General features: G+C 39.3%; 1 protein-coding gene across 13 annotated transcripts in view; it reads right to left on the bottom strand.

Annotated features, from left to right (window-relative positions):
• Window positions 1-265: 265 nt before the first annotated feature.
• Window positions 266-23,862, bottom strand: part of bptf (bromodomain PHD finger transcription factor) — a 174,142-nt gene continuing 150,545 nt past the window's right edge. For 11 of the 13 annotated variants that reach the window (XM_073026381.1, XM_073026379.1, XM_073026380.1 and 8 more), the window contains 6 exons: window positions 20,768-21,015; window positions 18,093-18,266; window positions 14,940-15,132; window positions 11,528-11,612; window positions 3,985-4,171; window positions 266-1,774 (listed from right to left, as the gene is read on the bottom strand). In XM_073026381.1, the coding sequence (XP_072882482.1) occupies window positions 1,762-1,774; window positions 3,985-4,171; window positions 11,528-11,612; window positions 14,940-15,132; window positions 18,093-18,266; window positions 20,768-21,015 (900 nt within the window). In that variant the 3' untranslated portion in view covers window positions 266-1,761. The remainder of the gene's footprint in view (window positions 1,775-3,984; window positions 4,172-11,527; window positions 11,613-14,939; window positions 15,133-18,092; window positions 18,267-20,767; window positions 21,016-23,862) is intronic. The other 2 variants (XM_073026383.1, XM_073026378.1) reach the window with 1 other exon arrangement.

Consider the following 23,862-nt stretch of genomic DNA (forward strand, 5'->3'; position numbering starts at 1 on the left):
GTTTAAAAAATTGAAATATAAATAACTTGATGCTCAAAGAAACACACAGAGGTAGCAAGAAAATCATTCTAAAACTGAGCAATTTACCATGTTACTCAGGAGAACTGACCTCAAAATTTTTAACAATCTCTTCGAAGGCCACAGTCCAGCCAAGCAACCAAAAAGTAATTTTTTTCACCAAACCGCCTTGTATAAAAATGAATTAATGGCAAAAAAAAACTCCAGAGATGTTTTCTTCTAACTTGATAAAAAGATGACACCAAGGTTGATGTCAAAAACATTACTTTATTGTCTAGGATGAAATGTCCTATCAAGTACAAAAGAATTACTCTTCATAGTCGCCACAATCTGTTAAAAACATAGATAGCAATCTATTGCCTACAGGTAGGAAAGATTTTTTTTTGCAACATTACTCAAACGAATAAGTTCGTGGATATGAATAAATAGTACAGAAATACTGTGATGTGGTGATGAGATATGCAGTATTTCACAACTCTAGAGAGTTAGTCCATAGCTCCCCCTTATTTTAAAACTCAATACAAATGCATACAATATGCAGCATTTCAAACTTAAAGTGTCCTTACACCTTTTCCAAATATTGTTTCTTTTGTTAGAATTCTTGGGAGACCTGAAGTCTCACAAATGGGTCATTTTAAGCACATACAGAAACACTTGTGGATTTTCTCTGTGGGAGATAATGGTTTCCTCCATTTATTGTTTTCATATACATCAATATTTCTGAACCTTAATACAAAAAAAGAAACAAAAAAATCAGCATCTGACAAAATGTTTACATACAAGATATCTTCAGTACACACTGTTTCAGTCTAACAAATTTCTGTCGAGTGATTGCCAGTTTTCTGGTGCTTTCCCTTCACCAACACGGGCAGTCGAATCTGGAAGGTGTCAATGCCGTTGCCCACTCAGCCACACGGAGCTCCACCATGGTCAGATCGGTTAGCAAAAGAAAACATCTGGTTGGATCCCATTTCGCTGTGCTCACGTGTGTCAGTGTGTACATACTCTGTGTGTGTGTGTGTGTGTGCGTGCATGTGTACATGAAATGACTCCTTTCAATGAAAGAAAGGAACAAGGGGTTTATCACTCACCGTTACCTACAGCAATTACATAAAAAAAGACCGGCTTATCTGCAAGTGAGGTCTTTTTATATCAATAGGAAAAAAAAGCACATAATTAGTTGACAAACAAGGGCAGCAGATTCTAAAAAAGAAAGCTTCATCTTTTCTCAGTAATAAATAAATACAGCTGTCAAACTTAAACATGTTTGTTTCATTAAAGACAGCTTGCAGCCAGCTTCTTCACTGAAGAACTGTGGTGATGAATTTCGCTGGGAAAACTGAAGCCAGCCCCTTGTAATGACAAGAATGGGCAGGATGCATCGTGCCTCCCACCTCGTGCCATATGAGGAGGTTGCAAAGTCGATAGGGCTGGTAAAAGGTGGCTTGCTTATTTCTAATTTCCTTCCTTCTCCTCTTCTTTTAATTTCTCCCTTTGAGCTTCTAACAAACAAAATGGGGCTTCATCCAATTCAGGTAACTGATTGGTGCTTGAACAACAGTGCTGGTTAAGGTCAGTCAGTCAGTCAGTCAGGGAGACCCGAATAAGTATATCTGCCTCTGGTGGCATCAACTTCTCGCTGCGTTCTGGACACGGATCCTGTCATTCATGCTTTGTACGATATTGTTCCTTGTTGTTTGAAGTCTAGAGAGTGCTGCAGTCTACGCAGTAGAGTGTAGTTTGTTAGGAATGAGACCTATGGAGCGGAGAAGGGAATATTTCAGTGTTCTTATAACCACAGAACAGCAGCCAATAACTCAAGAGCAAAGGTTTCTAATCTATAGAAAGTACAAGCAGACAAATAATTACATTAAAAGAATCTATATACAAGAGCTTCTGCAGATGCTGGAAATCTTGAACTACACACAAAATGCTGGAGGAACTCAGCAAGACTGGCAGCGTTTATAATGAATTTTGGAAAAAAAAATTTATGTATAGTTCTTCATAAATTCTATTGCTCCCCCCCAATAAATGCCTTCAAGAAAACAAATCTCAAAGTAGTCTATGGTGACATATACATACTTTGATAATAAACTTACTTTGAACTTTGGAAGGGAGTAAACAATCTACTACATTTAAAAGAAATTAAAAGAAAAATATTTCCTTACATGAAAAATAATTCATACTTTAATTGTTATTTTCCCCCCTCCTCATATTCAAGTAACATGCAAGCATCTGGTTCTGCTCTAGCAATAAATTCAGACAAGCAAGTGGAGGGGGGGAATTGCACACAAGGATGAAAACATAATTACATGTAATTTTCATGTAGTTACAGTTGAAATCCAAGAAATAATGTTATTTTATATCAGCATATTTACTTAGCACCTTTATTATAGAAAATTGACAAAGTTAGCCCACAGCATAATCGCAATCAAACACGCAAGCTTAAACAAAGAGGCTTATTCAAGGGTTTTAAAGGGGAAGTAAAAGATGAAGACTGGAGGGAATTTCAGAGGCCATAAGAGCAGAATTAGGCCAATCGGTTAATTGAGTCTGCTCCACCACTCCATTATGGCCGATTTATTATCCAGTTCAACCGCATTCTCCCAACTTCTCCCCTTAATCTTTGATTGTCTTATTAATCAAGAACCTATCATCCTCTGCTTTAAATATACTCAATGACTTGGTTCCACAGCCATCCAAGGCAATGAAATCCACAGATCCCCAATTGAAGAAATTCCTCATCTCTATTCTGAAGGGACATCCTTGTATTCTGAAGTTGTGCCCTCAGACTCCCCCACTATAGGGAACATCCTCTTCACATCCAAACTACCTAGAGCTTAAGATTGTACAACATAATCCTGGGACAAATGCAGTTGGGGATAGACAACACAATGTTGTGTTTTGCAGATAGATGGAGGCTCTCAGAGAGGTGTTGTGGAGGGATCTGAAAACTTTTAAAAGTGAAATATTATTGCATGTGAATTACTGAGGTGATGATGTGGGACTTGATTGGCAAGATATGAGTGAGGTAGCTTTGGAAAAACAGAAGCATTTGGTAGGTGCAAGATAGGTGGCTGATTTAGAAAGTATTGTTAAATCTGAATCCAGATATAATAAACACGTGCAATTATAGATTCAGCAGCAGATGGCTAATGTAGTGCGGCAAGGCAGCCTCTGTGAAAGAAAAGTTATTGGGTTGGGGAACTCAGGTTTGACAAAAAGGATGTGAAGTGGCCACAAAAGAAACCAAAATCAAAACCTGTTTCAAATAAGAGAAAATCTGCAGATGCTGGAAATCCAAGCAACACACACAAACTGCTGGAGGAACTCAGCAGGCCAGGCAGCATCTATGGAAGAGTACGGTCAATATTTTGGGCTCAGACCCTTCGGCAGGACTGGAGCAAAAAAAGATGAGGAGTAGATTTAAAAGATGGGACAACGGGAGAGAGAAACACAAGGTGATAGGTGAAACCGGGAGAGGGAGAGATGAAGTAAAGAGCCAGAAGTTGATTGGTGAAAGAGATACAGGGCTGGAGAATGTGGAGTCTGATAGGAGAGGACAGAAAGCCATGGAAGAAAGAAAAGGGAGGAGATCACCAGAGGGAGATGATGGGCAAGCAAGGAGATAAAGTGAGAGAATGGGGTGGGGAGGGCGGGGGACAGGGGGCAGAATTACCAGAAGTTCAAGAAATCAATGTTCATGCTATCAGGTTGGAGGCTACCCAGACAGAATACAAGGTGTTGTTCCTCTACCTGAATATGGCCTCATTGCAATAGTGAATTGACATATCGTAACGGGAATGGGAAGTGGAATTAAATCCCCCTTCTTCTGGCGGACAAAGCGATCTCCCAACCTACGTTGGGTCTCACTGATATACAGGAAAAACCTGTTTCATTCTTTTTCCTTTTGCCAAAACTCAAGAGCAGCCACTGTGGCATACTGACCACAGGTACAGGTCTTACCTATTTGCTTTGAACGTCTTCAGTTTCTGTACAAAAAACGATTCTAGAACCTCTGCACATTGATAAAACGGTGAATCACTTGGATTATAATAACGACAGTTGTCAAATATTTTGGTCATGTCACCAACAAAGTCTGTCAGTTTCTTGTAGAATCTATGATGCACTCTTTCTTCCATGGTGGCCAAATCTGTAATTAAAATAAGTTATTTTTCATTAAATAATTAAAAATCTGGAAGCAGTCTGAAATATCTCTTCACAATGACCCACAACGAAGTTTCATCTCCTTGCCTATCAGGAATCTCTACCATCGAGGTGGTGATACAGAAGTCTGAAGACCAACACTCAAATGTTTTAGGAACGGCTTCTTCCCCTTTGCCAACATATTTCTGAACCATCCATGAACACCACCTCATTATTCCTCTTTTGCACCATTTATTTTTGCAACTTATTGTAATTCTTATCTATTGTACTGTACTGCTTCTGCAAAACAACAAATTTCATGAGATCTCTGATTCCACTGCTGCCCTAAAATTATACAAATTATCTGCTAGCATCCTCTAACGAACAGAATTCCAAGACTCTCAACACTCAGAATGGACATACCAATGCCCTCCCTTATTAAGCATTCAATTCTCCTTGCTATAAACATTAACAGTGTTAGCTTTCCTAATTATTTGCTTTGTTTGCAGATTAAGCACTTGGCCACCCAGGTCCATTTGCACTTTTGAGTTCCCTTTCTCTGTCTCCATATCCATTTATATAATTTTTTTTCTCTCTGTCAAAATGGACAATTTCACATCTTTGCACATTATACCCCATTTTCCAGATCATTATTTGTTCAGATAACTTATCTATATCCTCTGTAGCCTCTTTATCCTCTTCACAACATTCCTCCTTACCTTTTAGCTTCAATAAAGCTTTTATCAAAGTCAGTGAACAAACTGAGATCCAAGCATCAATCCCTGTGCCCTGACTTTTATTACATCTTGAACCTAGTAAAAATACATTTTGTCTGTTGTTTTCTCCCATTATCCAGGAAATCTTCAATCCATACTTACTCATTACCTCCTGCACATAAGCTTCTATTCTCTGCAATGTTTGATGTAGCAACTTGTCAAATATCTCCCAGAAATCAAAGCACAATACATCCACCCATTCCTTTTGATCCACTGTTAGATACTACTTCAAATTCATCGAATAAATGACTGGGTCAAACATGATTTCCTTTTCACAAAACCACGTTGATCAGTTTGAATTATTCCTAGGTGTATAACATCCATCATAATAATATCTAACACTTTCCCTACTAAAATATCAGCTTGAGAAATAAGAGATTGAGATGTTGCATTTATTTAAAACACACATGTGAATCATGTGTACTGGTCAGCTCTGAGCAGATTTTCATTAAAAATTAGTTCTTTCATAATGGGGAAAAGATCTGTACTTAAACACCCAATTCACTCAAACATGGAAGTTTTGAAACTATGGGTGGTACAAACAAATCTTGTACAACCAAACCACATAAACAATACACAGAGTAATACAATTTTAAAATTCAGGTTTAAACCAGTGTCCTAAATCTGCCACTATCTTACTCCAAAATTATTAATCATCAGACTAGCCAGCTCCTTCACCAACTAACCGGCCTAACTTGTACCCAGAATGAGAAACAGTAGTTATGCACTGCAGCATTACTGGGGAAACACAAACATCTTGGGAGAAAGTCAGCTGGTTGGGCAGCTTCTATGGAGGGAAATGAACAGTCGACATCTTGGATCAAGTCTCAACATCTGATTGAGACAAAAGGCCAGTATGAAGAGGTGGAGGGAAGGAAGCATTTATAATTTAGAAATTGGAGTATGGGAGGAAACTGAAGCACCTGAAGGAAACCCATATGGTCACAACAGGGAGAATATACAAACACTTCACTGAGTGGTGGGAATTGAGCCCTGATCTTACTATAGATAGATAGATAGATAGACATCCTCTACATAGCACCATCCAGAGACAGAGAAGCAGTTTCAGCGACAGGTTACTGTCGATGCAATGCTCCTCAGACAGGATGAAGAGGTCAATACTCCCCAATGCCATTAGGCTTTACAATTCAACTGCCAGGACTTAAAAACTTTTTTAAAGCTAGTATTAATGCTTTTTGAGTTAGTGATTTAGATGCATATCATATTATTACTGAGTTAAGTATTGTATGTAATGAGTTTTTGCTACAACAAGTGTATGGGACATTGGAAAAAATGTTGAATTTCTCCATGGGGATGAATAAAGTATCTATCTATCTATATGCTAATTGCATGCTACTGTGCCATATTCATATGGCATGAATTTCCCAAATTTTGGAAGATCTTACTGTAAGGCATTATGCTAATTGCATGCTACTGTGCCATATTCATATGGAAAATTATGCTAATTGCACGCTACTGTGCCATATTCATATGGCATGAACTTCCCAAATTTTAGAAGACGCCACAAATTTGAAGAATAATTTGGTACTCTGCATTGCCACCTACTGTCTTCTTTGAATCTTTAACAATAGCAGTGGCAATGAATAGCAAGAACTTAACTAAAATATTTTCAACAGTTTCAGCAATATGTTTTGTGCATTTATGCATTTTACAAGAAAGGAAAACACAAAGTAGACGTTTGCGATTTCAGTTCCCAGATCTCGAATAAGATGGGACAAACCTTGCTTCGTTGCGGCTGACAGTTCTGTACTCATCCAACCTCCACTATTTGGTGTTTCTCTGTACACTCCAAATGTGGAAGTTGGAAATGTGATAGATAGATAGATAGATAGATACTTTATTCATCCCCATGGGGAAATTCAACATTTTTTCCAATGTCCCATACACTTGTTGTAGCAAAAACTCATTACATACAATACTTAACTCAGTAATAATATGATATGCATCTAAATCACTAACTCAAAAAGCATTAATAATAGCTTTAAAAAAAAAAGTTCTTAGGTCCTGGCAGTTGAATTGTAAAGCCTAATGGCACTGGGGAGTATTGACCTCTTCATCCTGTCTGAGGAGCATTGCATCGACAGTAACCTGTCGCTGAAACTGCTTCTCTGTCTCTGGATGGTGCTATGTAGAGGATGTTCAGGGTTTTCCATAATTGACCGTAGCCTACTCAGCGCCCTTCGCTCAGCTACCGATGTTAAACTCTCCAGTACTTTGCCCACGACAGAGCCCGCCTTCCTTATCAGCTTATTAAGACGTGAGGCGTCCTTCTTCTTAATGCTTCCTCCCCAACACGCCACCACAAAGAAGAGGGCGCTCTCAACAACTGACCTATAGAACATCTTCAGCATCTCACTGCAGACATTGAATGACGCCAACCTTCTAAGGAAGTACAGTCGACTCTGTGCCTTCCTGCACAAGGCATCTGTGTTGGCAGTCCAGTCTAGCTTCTCGTCCAACTGTACTCCCAGATACTTGTAGGTCTTAACCTGCTCCACACATTCTCCATTAATGATCACTGGCTCCATATGAGGCCTAGATCTCCTAAAGTCCACCACCATCTCCTTGGTCTTGGTGGAGGTTGAAGTATCAGACATATTTAAAATAGTGAAAGTTGCCTTTTCATGGCAGTGATGTTGGGGACAGGTCCTCATTCAGTACCTAATGGCCACTCAAAGCCCACTCCCCTCAGAAAAGGGCAAGCAGCATTTATCCCATAGCACTAAAGAATGAGAATCAAGTTACAGTAAGATACAGAATGGAAAAAGATCCCTCAGCCACTTAATATGTGCCATTTATAGTAATCTTCCATTTTGTGGGCTGTCAGATTGAGCCTAATCTGGGCTAATATAAAAGGGGCTGAGGAACAATTGTACATATCTTTAACTACTGAACAAATTAAAGAACATTTACCTAAACCTGATGCATTTTGAACAAACCTCAATGATAATGAAGACAGAGTATTAGTCTATATTTACATGTATTTATCATATCATGGTGGCTTAGAAAAATGCCATTGGAATACACCTGATGATGCAACCAGTAGTTCCAAGAGAAGTAACTATAAATGGTCAAATAAGTTTATTTAGAACAGGAGTTCCCAACATTTTTTATGTTACGGACTCCTACCATTAACTGAGGGGTCTGTGGGCCCCAGGTTTGGGAACGCCTAATTTAGAAGGGGAAAATGCCAAATCTATTCTTCACCTGGGCAGCTGAATCTGCTCACATGCCAACCAGAGTTTTCTTGCTTCTTTGGGCAGTTCGACAAATTGATGAACTTCCTCAGATAAAAATGAAAGTGAAGTTCATGACTGGACTAGGTATTTTGTTTAAATCTGGGAAATGGAAAATAACTGGACTGGTGGGCTGGGAATAGTAAATCATCACTTAAGTTCATTGGAGCACTCAGTATCTCATCAAAGCCTGACAACACAATGAACAGTTTTACAGATAAATCACTACCTGGGTAAACTGAAACTACTGAATGGCAACCCAGCTAAGGAAAGTGGAGACACAGCAGCCCCATTCTCAACTGTGAAAGACACATTGGAAAGTTTATTTCTTGCAAGAAAATTAACATAAGAAAATAAATTTGGTCAATGTTGCTAGCACATCATTTGTAATAAGCAAAACCTGTTAGGCTATTTATGTTGAAATGGCAAGTGTCTGAAGTTATTTAGAGCTTTAAAAAGTCCACCAGTCTGATTCAACCAACTGGTCCATAGCAAATGTTTTCCCACATGCTTGTGTACTAAGTGAGAAACATTAAAATTTTGTCTTGGTTAATGTCCTGTGGAGGCAGATTGTTATCATTGCATGCCCTGACTGCTACCTTCAAACAGTCCTCACTCCTGGGACGAAAGCTACTAAAGTGTGAAAGACCAAGAGACAGGGCCGCTTTCATCTGGGTATTTATACCCCTTATTTGTCATCAACACAAAAACAAGCAGCTTTCCAAGTCTGTAATTTACGGCCTGCTTTGTTTTGATTGCTCTTAAACAAATTAAGTTTTAGAAAGTAAATGGAGACAGAGGGCGGGCATGCATAACTTTAAGCCAAAGTGCTGATCACGAAAGATACAGCGTAAATTTACAACTATTACTGTATAAACTGCAAATCTGATAAGCTATTAAACTATTAGAATAAACCATGTTCTTGTCAAACATTCAAATCAGCTTCGTGACTGGACACATACTCAATGTTCTTCCTAGATTTCTTCCTTGCTCTGGATTAAATCCTTTCAAACTGCCGTTGCAATGGCAACTTTAATCCAAGGATGAAAGGGATGTGGGAAAATAATTGCCAAAGGAGACATAAAATTAATTTAATCATGCCTGCTTAGCAGCCATTCATCATGTACCTGCTCTGGCAATTAAAATCTACTCCACAGCAGGCAAGTATTTTGCTAACTAGTTCTCTGCTCTCGTGTCTGTAAAATAACCCAGGACAGAATCAGAGTCATACACCACTACAGCACAGAAACAGGCTCTTCAGCCCATCTAGTCTATACCCAAACTATTATTCTACTCTAGCCCCATTGACCTGTACCTGCCCTCCATAATCCTTCCATTTTTCACTTACCCAAACTTCTCTTAAGTGTTAAATTGAACCTGTGTCCACCATTTCCATTGGGAGCTCCTTCCACACTCTCACCATCCCCCCAGTGAAGTAGTTCATCCTCAGGTTCCCCTTAAACATTTCATCTTTCACCCTTAACCTATGACCTCTAGTTCTAGTATCAAAATCACAGTGGAGAAAGTGCTCAAGCGTATGTGAGCATTAAATGAGTGTGACTGGTGTCACAGAAATGGCTTACAACTTACAGAGCACTGGTACAAGTACTGCACTAGCTGAGAGATGTTCCACCGGGACGTGAGGGGAAACATCTTCACAGTGAGGATGGTGCAAACATGGATTGAGCTGTCAGAGAAAGTGGCTGAAGTGGGTACAATAGCAACATTTAAAAGACATTTGGATAAGTAATGGATAGGAGGGATTTAGAGGGATACAAGCCAAACCTGGGCAAATGGGATTAGCAACACTGTCGGCATTTATGAGTTGGGCTTGTATTTTTCAATGCTTACTACAGGATTCACTCGATTTGAATTTAGACTGGTGTCTGAATAAATCAAATAATCTTACCTAATCTGTCCATCAAGTACTTTAAACCTCTGCCACTTGTTTTGATCTTTTGGGTAAGGGAGGAATGTCCTTTTTATTTTGTCTAGGTACCTGATAATTCAAACTACCTCAGGAACATGGCTCCAGAAACTACCTTGCCTTACTGTATATATAATTTTTTTCTTGGCTTCAATTTTCAGGCTCTATTCAAAAAACAAAAACAGAGTTCATCAATGTCCATCTATGAGGGAAATCAATCTTTTAGAACCAAATTCACATCAGAATTGAGGAAAACTGTGGCACAAAGGATGTGGTTCAGCAACATATATATTTATTTACTTAAAGAGACAGCAGGCCCTTAACTTAAACAGGCCCTATCTGTACATTGGGGTTGGGCCACCCAATTACACCCATGTGACCAATTAACCTACTAACCCATACATCTTTGGCATGTGGGAGGAAACGAGCACCCAAAGGAAATCCAAGCACCAATGGGAGAACGTACAAACTCCTTACAGAGAGTGGTAGAATTGAAACTGGGTTGCAGGGGCAGTAATAGCATTATGCTAACCACTACACTGCTTACTCTGCTATATTCTCAAAGACTACAACGGCACAGATACCAAGAGAATTTTATCCCCTCACAGAGGAATCTCGAACTCAGAAGCTAAAAAAAAAGTCCACTTGGAAGGTGGTAAGGAAGAATTTTATCACTCAGAAGATCTGGTATTCTCTAGTTCAGCCAGTCATGGAAGATGAGTCACCGAATCTTTTTAAGGTTGAAACAGACCGATTCTTGAATTATTAGGAAGTAAGAGTTATTGGGAAGAGGCAGGAGAGTGGATTTGATACTCTGATCAAATTAGCCATATTGACAGACTGAGTTTAAAGAGATTAATGGCCTACTTCTCCTATTTCAAAGGTAAGGATATTTGTCATATGTACATCAAAGCATACAGTGAAATATGTTGTGTGTGTCAAATCAAATCAGTGAGGATTCTGTTGGACAGTCTGGAAGTGTCACCACATTTCCAGCACCAACAAAGCATGCCACATCTCACTAACCTTAACCACACATCTTTGGAATGTGGAAGGAAACTGGAGCACCTGGAGGAAATCAATGCAGTCACAGGAAGAACGTACAAACTTCGTACAGACAGCAGCAGGAATGGAAGCCGGAATAGTTATCACTGGCGCTGTAAAGCGTTGTGCTAACCATTATACTACAGTGCTAATTAACTAACTTCCCTGTCACTACTGCTTTATATCCAGGCTCAGTGACTTGTGTATAACAACTTCAATTCTCCATAAAATGAAGCACTCTGCCATCTTAAGTGGCAAGGCTGTGACTGGACAACTGTGCAAAGGAAATCATGCATAATTGTTACCATTACTTTCTTTTTAAAATATTGTCAAACTGAAAAAAAATATATAGTACTTACCCATTGGCTCTTTGATGATACCATAGTAATCTGGTGCATCATTGGGATCTACTGGTTCCAAGAAGGGCCAAGCCATTTTATGAGCCTATTGAAAAATTAAACAGTATATTAAACTTAAAAAATGTTTCATCAAAATCACCAGAGAATGGCGCTCCTGGTTGTTTTCAGTAAAAGGAAAATGTAAAATGAGAGCAGGTTAAGATACCTTCATTTTCAATTCAGAGATTTCCTGGGAATGCTACGATGATCGTTATGTTAAGTGATTCTTCAATCCCAAGCCACTTGAAAGTAGGATTGGGGAGCTGCCAGTACCTGTGGAATTATATCCCAGCACATTTCTACTTTGAGGTGAGCAGAAGGAGAATTTGTGGAATGAGAATAGAGGAAGGGGGAAGGGAATTTGAAACTTGCACTCAAATGGCCATTTTACTAACTAGTAAATTTGGAAGATGTTGTGGAAGCAGCTTTGGTGGTGTTTGTCTAGTACTGCAAGATGCCTGCTGAAGGCAGTCCTGAGCTCAGAAGGACATAGCACAGCAACCACTGCTGCCTAGCAGACCTCAGGTTTTGTAGATCCAGGGTCTTGATCTTCATATACTATCATACTCAGCCAACTGAAGGTTGTGCTGGCACATCGAAAGTTGCAGTAATTTCCATCATCAATGTTTACCTTCACTGAGATGTGGCTTTGGAGATTTGAGCAGTGATCCATGTTTTCCAAGATCTCACTGGAGGGCAATGTGGCACAGTACTGAACCCATCCTCTTCTACACTTTAGTGAAAGACTCAGTAACAATTTGGAGCTCGGCCCCTGAACAATTATCCGCTAACTACTGCAGCTGGATTCCTGAGACTTGGGAGACCTTGTAGATAAAATAAGCCGAACAATTTCCCACTAATTCTAAAGATTAGCTCTGCGTTCACAGGATATTAATTAGAGATAAGGGTACCAACATGACAGATTGAGAATAATATTGGAACTTCGACACAGCCTTTATTTGACACTGGTCTTCACTGAGATTGGTCTTTTGTAGACCCATTGACTTGTACCACAGCTTGCTTACTTATTGTAGTGCTAACATAAAATAAAACTCATTTCTATAGGCAGCCAAAGTTGAGAAGGAGGTTCTGTGGTTTGCCTGTTTGGAGTCGCAGGCTTGAATGACAATACCAAATATCTTGCACCGTTTTTAAAGGGGCTGAGCACAATCCTCAAACACATATTTGATACTCAGCTTTTAGAAATGTGTCTAGCTAAATAGGATTGCAAATTGTGATTGATTAGGCATTCCTTTTGACTCTAAACTCAAGCCTCAGATCTCCCACTGCAAGATTAAATAGCATAAATTAATATGCATCTCTTGCAAAAAAAGTTTACTGAACTAATGATGCTCAACTGATGCTGGATAATAATTCCTTTATTGTTTTGGTTCACAGCTGAGAGAGGGAGACATTCTTAGACTATAGACCCAAAATTAGAAACCAACAGAAAAAAGAATGGATTGACAATAGCATCTTTACAAGATAAAAACTTAAAACAGTACTTGTAATTCACAATTTAACTGCTTCATTAAAAAAATGGTGACAGAATAATATCACTGAATTTTAAATTTTCACAGTTCATTTTTAAAAACTGTCACTGATAAAATGTTTTGCTTTGGACTTGTATTAAATTGCAGAGAGCTAGTTTAAACCTTTCAATGGTTAATACTGTCAATTAGCATGTAGGAGGGCAGAGCAAAGTCCAAATGGCGCTAAATGGCGACTCTTTTGCTTACATCTTTGGAAGACCCTGACCTGAAGTCACACTCTGACTTTGGTTCTTTGAGGGAATGGGACCTGCTCTGGGCCTCACGACCGGCCGCTTTTTGATATCCCAAGAATGTGGCCTGGAAGACTAGCGTGCCTTTAGGGTGCCAAATTTTCATGGCTCTGGAAACGGGATGACTCAAGTCTGGTGCCCCTGACTGAGCTGTCACAGGAGAACACAGAGACTTGAGACTTTCCAGAGCCAATTCTCTGGGTGCAGAGCTTGAAAAAAGCAACGCAACAGACTTTTAACATCATAATCAGCGAGTTGTTTGTTATGTCCCTCCTCTCACTGTGAAACGGGGACATCTCTTTTTCCCTTATTAGGGAGAGAGAGCGCCTGTGGTATGTTGAATTACTGGGTGAACAAGTAGTCTTTGGGATACTAAAAGTCTGTGCCTTCATTGATGCTTTGCTGCACACTTGAGTGCTCGGTGGAGGGCATCGATTTTTTTTTGTTTGGGGGGGTGGAGTTATTGCCTTGCCGCTACTTGTGTGTGGGAGGGGGAAGCTGGGAGGGTGGCTTTGTGGTTCTAACGTCTAACTGTCATTCATTCTTTGGGGCATTCCTCTATTTAGCCGGATATTTGTGAAGAAATAAAATTGCAGGATGTATATTGTATACATTTCTTTGACATTAAATATACTTATTGATCCTTATTGATTTGCTTGAAATGCACAATCCTGTCAGTTATATATTTTACTTGGAATGATTGGGAAGGAGGAGAGAAGATTCAGCATCACTCTCTATTGCAAAGGACTGCAAAGACTTCTGCAGAATATTACAGACCAAAGTGTGGAAAACTGCTTAACTGACACCCCACAGATACCAGAGATACTGCAGATGCTGGAAATTCAGAGTAACACACACACAGTGCTGGAGGAACTCAGCAGGTCAGGTAGGATCTGTATAAAGGAACAAATTGTCAAACTTACGGCAACAACACAAAATATGCAGGAGGAACTAAGCAGACCAGGCAGTATCTATGGAAAAAAGTACAGCTGACGTTTCAGGCTGAGACTATTTGGCAGGACTGGAGAAAAAAAAGGTTTTTCTTTCTTCCATGGCCTTCTGTTCTCACCTATTGGACTCCCCCTTTTCCAGCCCTGTATATCTTCCACCGATCAACCTCCCAGCTCTTTACTTCATCCCTCTCCCTCTCGGTTTCACCTATCAGCTTGTGCTTCTCTCTTCACCCCCCAACCCTTTAAAGCTACTCATCTTTGTTTCTCCAGTCCTGCTGAAGAGTCTTGGCCCGAAATGTCAACTGTAATTTTTCCCCCATAGGTGCTGCCTGGCCTGCTGAGTTCCTCCAGCATATTTTGTGTGTTACTTGGATTTCCAGCATCTGCAGACTTTCTTGTTTGTCAAAATTACAGGCCAAAAAGGGTTGTAATGGGTGGGTTTGGCCCAAAATATCAACTGTCTATTTCTCTCCATAGATGCTGCGTAACCTGCTGAGTTCCTCCAGCATTTTGTGTGTTTTACTTAAACTACTCCCCAATCTTGTATTGCTTTTGAGTGATATAGTAAGCAGAAAAGTTAACGACTGACTGTATTTGCAGTTATAACAGCAAGTTTCTTTTTAAGAAAGTCTCCTACCTGTAATGAGCGCAGCACCCGTCTAAGACCCTCGTAGTCTTTTTCGGAAAGAGGGCTGAGCACAGTCATAGCATCCTCCGTGGACTGGCACTGTGGACAGACATACTCATCAATGAGATCGGCCTCACTCTGAAGTATGCCAACACAGCGCCCATGATACCAGTTCTGGCAACGGTCACAGCCGATGTAAAACCTATGGGTTTAAACAAAAAAAAAACCCACAATTATATTAACTGTAAAGTTCAGCAACACCAAACCGTACCATTGCTTATGTATTTAGTTTCTTTCAGCATACTCTCTTTGTGACACCAACTATTTATAGTAAAATGTAGTTCAGCCATGCAGATCAAAAGACTCACAGTTTAATCACTAGACTATGCTGAATTAGCTTAAATTATACAGCACTGCAAAAGGCAGTGCAAAATCTGGAGAGAATCAGTCCAATTCCCATCCCTAATCATTATCCACTTCTTCAATAGTTTGTGCTTCCCATTAAAAATTCCTGTTCCCAAATCACCACTGTGACAGACTAAGTAGTGAAAAATTAATCTTTTTTGCTTCACAAATCTAGAGAAGCTTTTCCAACCTGTTCTTAACCTTCACTGCAGTTACACTCACACACTCTACTTTTTCCTTTTCAACCAGTTTGTCACCATCGGCTGGAATTTAAAACTATTCCCAGATCTCAGGTTTGCTGTCTTTTCTGTCCATTTGATATTTCTCTTCTTGTATCTAACACTGACTCTGAGTTAGTTTTCTAAGCCTTGGCTGAGTCTCCTTTCATGTTTTATTTTTATGATAGACAGTAATGAATAATCTCTGTAATTCATCCATAAACTTCTTATATGTTTGCCATTACCTTTACGCTCTCAACTCTCAAGTGACTTTGCAACTCACCCCTTGTATCTATACTGGTTCCTTTATATAGTTTCAGAAATCACACGTCAATATCAACTCTCTCATTTCTCAAATTTAATTCTGTCATACACTGATTGCTCTTCCTCGAGGGATACTGTACAACAAAGATTTCTCATTACATAACAGCCAGTCTAGAATGACCTGTTCTCTATTCCTATCCAAATGCATTGGTTAAAAAGAACATGATGAACATATAAGAATTCAGCTGATATCCATCTTCAATACCTTCTTTTATTAAGGACGCAACTCCATGTCCTTCTTGCTCACCCTTCCCAAATACTTTCTTGTTCTGTTTTCATCCCTGCCATCCTAAAGCCATCTCTGCAATCACCACTATATCATATTCATTTATAACTGTAATCACAGTTAATTCATCTACCTTACCGTGAATACACTGCACACTGACCAACTGTCAATGTACAGAGCGTGACCATCTTACACGGCCTGACCAAATTCCTAACACATATAAATGTATGTGGTGAATAAAGTTGATCCTTGAGATACTACGTCTTCAAGTTTGTCTTTTTAACATTACTAGTCATCTTAGCATTGTTTTACGGTGTGACCCTATTTGTTCCTAGCACTCAATTTCTTTATTTTCCACTTTTGTTTTGTTGTTTCCAGTCTTTCATTTCTATCATCATATCTTTCTTTCTGTTCATCCTGCTGTGGTTACTATTCAACCTTTTTCAAAAGCATCAGCACTCTTCCCCCATCTCCTCAAGCAGGGACATTGGTTCCGGTCTGACCCAGATGTAATCCCTCCTGCTTTACAGGCCCAGTTCCAAGCAAGTCAGTGAAGAAAGCAATTATTTCAAATATAAATTATTCCCAATAACTTTAAAATTGCAAAGCACAATTTTGAGCGAGCCTTGGGATCAGAAAAATCTCTAAACTGGCCACAGGGAGTGAATGATTTAAGCCATTAAAATATTTGGCCCATTATATTTTCATATTTCAAAAGAGGAAACACCATCACAGGTAGCACAAAGACAATACTGCAAAGCTATGAATAGCAACATTCAATGCAGTCCAGAACAAACGTTATGAGACACTACAGGCAATTTTCTGCTTTGTTAAACAGTAACGTCCAAGTCAAACTGTTAATATTTCAAGCATAATAAAGTTTTCACTATTAACAAAACAGAAAACTGCTTCTTGAAACCTGCAAAATTGTATTGTTTAATGTTAGACATAAGGCTTCCAAAAAGCTTAATAGTAAGAAAAAAATCAGATTTTATGGAGAGATAATTATAGCATTTCAGAAATGAATAGAATTAACTGAATATTGATGCTACTTGACCTGCTGAGCATTTCCAGTATCTTCTGATCATGATCTGCAGAATTTTCTCTGGGTTTCAAGGTGCCAAATTTTAATCCCCTATTATACAATTCACATCCATCATCTGATTTTTTTCATTTTACTCATAGAAGTAAAACAATTTTTCAGGAACCCCAAGCAGATTTAAGATTAAATGCAATTCCAAGAGTGACTCAGCGAGATGTGGAATGAAAGAGCCATACAGATCACAAAGCTTCCTAGCTTCATTTTCAGTCTGTGGAGTTAGCCATTTGCAACCAAGCTAGTGACAAGTAGGTTCCTGAGCTGAGAGCTGGAGGGATAAAATTGTCAAGGCTTAGTTTGGCCTCAGTCCAGATGAAGGATTTCAACCTGAAACGTCAGCTGTCCATTTCCCCTTACAGATATTTATTGCCTGAGTTCCTCCAGCTGTTTGTTTCAAGGCTTTAACCCGTTACAGATACTGAAGGCTATGATGTTGGAAAAGGACAGAATTAGCTTTGCCATGATAACTCAACATGGACATAAGCTTGTAATTCTGGAGTATTTGTTATTCAGTTTGTGAGAATGCTTAGAACCAATGGGAGCATATCTCAGCAGTGAGTCAAATGTCTTCAGATAAAGGAGAAGGGAAGAAATGGATTAAATGTGGTTGTCCTAACCAGAACAGATGGGACTGCAGGATATTAACTTGCACACATTCAAATTTAATGGAGAAGACACCAGCAAAGCAGACAGTGAATGGATTACCACTGGAAGATATCAAAAAATGGAGTAGTAACATATAGTACAGGCAAGTTTAATAATGATTTCATGCAGTTTGCATCACAAACAGCAGGTAAAAGGCATCTACAAAGGACAATAGTGCATGCCTGTCCCTCAATAGGAAAGCATTCAAAGGGCGATATAAAGTCTCTGTTGGTGTTTCAGCTTACTGTGATTCGTCGTATGGTGTTCTACAGATACAGTAGAGCTCCTCGCTGCTGCCCTCCTGTGCTCGTTTACACTCATTGCAAATGTACTCATCCATTTTTTTAGCCTCTTTTTCTGTGATACCAACACATTCTCCATGATACCAATTCGTACAGAGATCACAGCCAATGTAGAACCTGAAAAACGAACACACACATTGGAGTGTGTTTAGGCTTCTCTCTCCCTTCCATTAACTTAAAAAAATCATGCAGAGGCAACATGATGGTGAGGCATACTAACGTACTGATATATTAGGTCAGAGCAGGCAGGTAAGGATCCTAATCTACAGTATCAACAAATCAGTCTCAACCATGGTGAGACAGGGTGACCTTATAAACCTCCCCAGAGAAAAAGATACAAAAATGAGAGAGAGTCAAAAAGGACCTCACTTGTATACTGCTAATGATAAATGATCTACAGAACCGTTGGGTATTTTTGCTTGGGAATTCAGCAAGGAACACGAGAAATCATGATGCTTGACATGATATTAATTAGGAAAACCAAAACAGAAGGAACAATTCATGGATTCACAGGTAATGGAGCTTCAGAAATGTGTTCCAATTCATACTTTCAAAACGTTTACCCTATTTCCTACATAATCACTGGAGTAAGTTGGATTGTTCAATGCTACAATCCAAGATAGCATACTGGCCAACGGCAATGTTTCCAGTTAGCCTACCAGGAAGTTCAAAAGGCTGACTGAGCCTTTTTCTCATTTGTGATAGAGAAGAAAAATAGAACTCCCTTTAATGTAAACTAAATTTTAGTGAAAGTACATGGTATTTCATTATGGCAAAGTTCCCAGATAGCAGACCACCTGATCACACTGGATTAGTCAGAATACGAGATATGGTACTCCTTTGATTTTGTATTTGAAGTTGTGTGTTTTGCTGATGGACATATTCCCTGAGGAATGAATATTCCTCTTCCTGCAGGCCAGGAGTGTTGTGTAATGACAAAGAAAATTTCTCCTTCCTTCTGCCTTCATAATGATGCAACAGAGATCACTAGCATTTACTTTAGGTCAGATCTACTGATCACAACCAAAATATGGAGGTGACATTGCATCATGTTTTTCAGAATCAAAACCAAAGCAGATTTTAAAAAAAAATTCTGAAGAAAGCCAGAAGGCAGGAGAATGGAGTTAAGAAGGATAATAAATCAGCCAGGATGGAATAGTGGGGCAGATGCAATGGGCCAAATGGCCTAACTCTGCTCCAATATCTTCTGCTCTGTGGTCTTATGAAATATTGAATCTGGCAGTCTGTACTAGCAACTGTGGCACAGGACCATGTCATGCAATAACAACATGGTTATTTTGCAAATTCCTACAATTTTGACCTTTCTAGTCAAAGGTCTGATTTTTCTTCAGAGTAAGAATGGCTACTAAGCTGTTCTTGCAGAACTGATGAAATAACTTGGAAAATAGAACAGTTAAGAGTAGTTTTCCCTGTAATTGTAGGAAAATACCACACTTTATTCCTGGGAATAAAGGGCGACTTATTACATTTTGACACTGTGGTAGGATAGAGAAGAGGAACAATCATATATCAATGAATAATTGTACAGGATTGCAGATAATATTAATTTTAGTACAGTCCAACACCCATTCTATTAACATGATTATTAAATGTTCATTATCCTTTACAACAGGGGTTGAAAAAAATGTTTAAGTTAGAACCAACACAAAAACGACTTATTTTTGTACAAAAATTGAGTTTCAAAATGAACAACAGGATATTGGTTTATCTACAAGAAATAAGGATTGTACACAATCTCAAAAATGATCTGGACAATAACACTGGTTAAAATGGGAACAAGCATTTCATTCCTACCCAAAGGCTACCCCGAATCATCACTGTGGCAGACTAAGTAGTGAAAAATTAGTTTGATCATAAAATGCAGAAAGTGTGGTGACAATGTGTTATGGATCTGCAGCCTTGATTGACAATGCTACATTCCTGCCATGTGCCACACTGTTGGAGAGAGAGAGCAAACTACAATCTATAGTACTGGAAGCAACTACTTGGACTATTCTGTCTTTAAAACAATTTTTCATTGCTTTGCTCTCTCAGGATAAGACAATACCTTCCTCTATGAATATGAACACTCCTCACTTACAGACACTGCAGCAGTCTCTATCCGCTATAATAAATCATTCCTTAATTCCAAGAACTCAGCTCATGCAACTTGAAATTTCCAGATTATAGTGCCACAGTAGAGAATTTTCTATGTGCCATACTGCTTTCCTGCACAAATTTGTTAGAAAATGTGAACAGCAAACATCCCTGAGAATCACCCTGATGAGGACACAATTAAACAACAAAATAGGAGCAGTAGACCACATGGACCCTAAAGCCAGTCCTAACATTCAAACTAATCCATGCTGGTCTCAAGTCCTCAGCAGTACCAGCTGACCAAAAAATCTAGATCTCTCAATCTTTCAAATATTTATCTCTCTTAATATGGAGATTGAGACCTTGCATGTTAATTCTATGCATCTGTTGAAACAAAGGGACCTTTTGCAAATCCTTTTGGAATCCTGCATGAACTTTGTGGTATAAGGCCATCACATAACCAAGAGTAATTGGTTCAAATTTTGAAATATATGCAGAAGAAACATTTGGCTATTACATACTTTGATTCATCATAAGGTGTCTTGCAGATGCAGTAAAGCTTTGTGTCCTTCTTGGATTCTTTTGAGGTAGTAGAAATCATCTTCTTCTTCTTCACCTTTGCAGGTTCCTTCTCCTCCTCCCTTTTTCGTTTCTGCGTCACCACAGTTTGTATTGCATTTGTATTTGCAAGGGCTGCGGTGTGCAGAGCAGCTGCCTGTGCCTTCTCCTTCTCTTTCCTTAACTTATTCCTATCTTTTCTCAGTTCCTCCTATCAAATGGAATAGAATTTCAGTCAATGAGATTAAATTCACAAAAAAGTCAAGAGGTGAGGAACATGTGTGTATGAACCAGAACACTACTGCACCATCAGCTTTGGATTTCACTTCCAGGCCTCTCAGACACCGGAGGAGGACTGCCTGGTGTCAGCACTCTCAAATTCAGTGTTTTTAGAACATAGAACTCTATTGTACAGCACAGGCCCTTTGGTTCACAATGCTGTGCTGACCATTTAATTTACTCTAAGATCAATCTTATCCTTCCTTCCTACATAGTCATCCATTTTTTCCAACATCTATGTACCTAAATGCCCCTAATGTATCTGCCACCATCCATGGCAGTGCATTCTACATACGTACCACTCTGTGTAAAATACCTACCTCTAACATCCCTCTACACTTTCCTCCAATCACTTGAAAATTATGACCCCTGGTATTAGCCATTTCCACCCTGGTAAAATGTCTCAGGCTATCCACTCGATCTATGCCTCCTATCGTCTTGTACACCTCTATCAAGTTGCCTCTCATCTTTCTCTCCAAGGAGAAAAGCCTAAGCTCACTCAAACTATCCTCATAAGACATGCTCTTTAACCCAGTCAGCATCCTGACGAAACTCCTCTGCACCATATCTAAAGCTTCTATATCCTTCCTATAATGAGGAACCAGAACTGAATAGAGTATTCCAAGTGTGGTCTAACTAGGGTTTTGTAGAGCTAACCAGGGAAATTTAAAATTCAGTAATCTAGGATTCACTTCCAAACAATCCTAAACCACACCTCACATTGCTGACTGAGTTTCATTTCACCACATGTTAATAGAAATAAGTTTTTGGCAGAAGTGACAGCACCCTCTGATACATGAACTTAAATGCGGTTTTGATCACATTGCCAAAATGTTCCTTGGAGTTCATGCATTCGAAGGAAAGGAGGAACAATTATTCAAAGCATAACCTGGTTTGAACTTCATCACTGTCTTTATAATCAGAACAAGAACTCCATAGCTGTATCACCATCTGGTGTGGTAATTGCCAGCCATCTGACAGTATGGCCCTGCAACCAATTGTGAGGACTAATGTTACTCTAGTTGGCAATTAGTGGTGAGCGGTGTGCTGCTGGGGTCAGTGTTGGGCCCACAACTATTTACAATATATATTAATGATCTGGAAGAGGGGACTGGGTGTAGTGTATCTAAGTTTGTTGATAATACTAAATTGAGTAGAAAAGCAAATTGTGCAGAAGGAGAGTCTACAGAGAGATAGATAGGTTAAGTGAGTGGGCAAGGGTCTGGCAGATGGAGTACAATGTTGGTAAATGCAAAGTCATCCACTTTGGAAGGAAAAATGAAAGTAGATTATTACTTAAGTGGTAAAAAAATGCAGCATGCTGCTAAGCAGAGGGATTTGGGAGTGCTTGTGCATGAATCACAAAAGGTTGGTTTGCAGATGCAGCAAGCTATCAAGAAGGCAAATGGAATGCTGCCCTTCACTGCTAGAGGGATTGAATTTAAGATCAGGGAGGTTACGCTGCAACTGTATAGGGTACCACCTGCAGTACTGTGCGCAGTTCTGGTCTCCCTATTTGAAAGAGGATATACTGGCTTTGGAGATGGTGCAGAAGAGGTTCACCAGGTTGATTCCAGAGATGAGAGGGTTAGACAATGAGGAAAGATCGAGTCACCTGGAACTGTACTCACTGGAATTCAGAAGAATGAGAGCTGATCTTATAGAAACTTATAGAATTATGAAGGAGATAGATAAGATAGAGGCAGGAAAGTTGTTTCCACTGGTAGGTGAGACTAGAACCAGAGGACATAGCCTCAAGATTTGGGGGAGTAGATTTAGGATGGAGATGAGGAGGAATTGCTTTTCCCAGTAAGTGGTGAACCTGTGGAATTCTCTGTCAAATGAAGCAGTGGAAGCTACCTCAGTAAATATATTTAAGACAAGGGTTGAATAGATTTTTGCATAGTAGGGGAATTAAAGATTATGGGGAAGAGGCAGGTAGGTGGAGATAAGTCCATGGTCAGATCAGCCATGAAGGGCGGACGAGCCAGATGGCCTATTCCTGCTACTATTTCTTATGTTCTTAGGACTGCTGAGAGAATCATCAGGGTGCCTCTTCCTCCCACCATCCAGGACATACACCAGAAGCACTGTGTTCCAAGCCCTGAGCATTGTCAAGGACCCCTCCCATCCATCCCACAACCTCTTGACCACCTACAATTGGGCAGAAGGTACCACAGTACAAGGACTGTTAGGCTGGCTAACAGCTTCTTCCCCCAGACTGTGAGACTTCTGAACACCCTGCTATCACCCAGTACACATTATTTATGACAGCGCAAGTAGCATTATACTGCTGTACATTTAACTGTATGTCACATATGCACTAGTACATCTACTGAATTTTTTAAATACCTGCTAATATTATAGTATTAATATTATTTTATATGCTGTATGGAATATATGTACAATGTTTTGCACCTTGGTCCCAGAGGAATTTTTTTTTTGTTTCACTCTATATATGTGTATGGTTGAATGACAATAAACTTGAACTCAAAAACTGACCAAGAAAGCAGTGTTTCCTTAACCTAGAAAGAAATGCACACTTATTCTGCAAGATATGGTACCAAAACCTCTGATCTTTTAAATAAATATTAATGGCATTAGTTGGATATAGAAAGTGTGATTCTATAAAGTTCAAATAGTAAGGATGATAGTGGCAAACGTCAGGGAGGACTGAGAAAAATTGGGTGAAACAGGCAAAATAGTGTGAAGTAATATATTCTGTAAAGACTGCGAAGAGGCAATACGAACTAAAATTATGCTACTTTAAAGGTTTGTA

Source organism: Hemitrygon akajei, chromosome 22 (assembly GCF_048418815.1).
Source record: "Hemitrygon akajei chromosome 22, sHemAka1.3, whole genome shotgun sequence".
NCBI lineage: Eukaryota > Metazoa > Chordata > Chondrichthyes > Myliobatiformes > Dasyatidae > Hemitrygon > Hemitrygon akajei.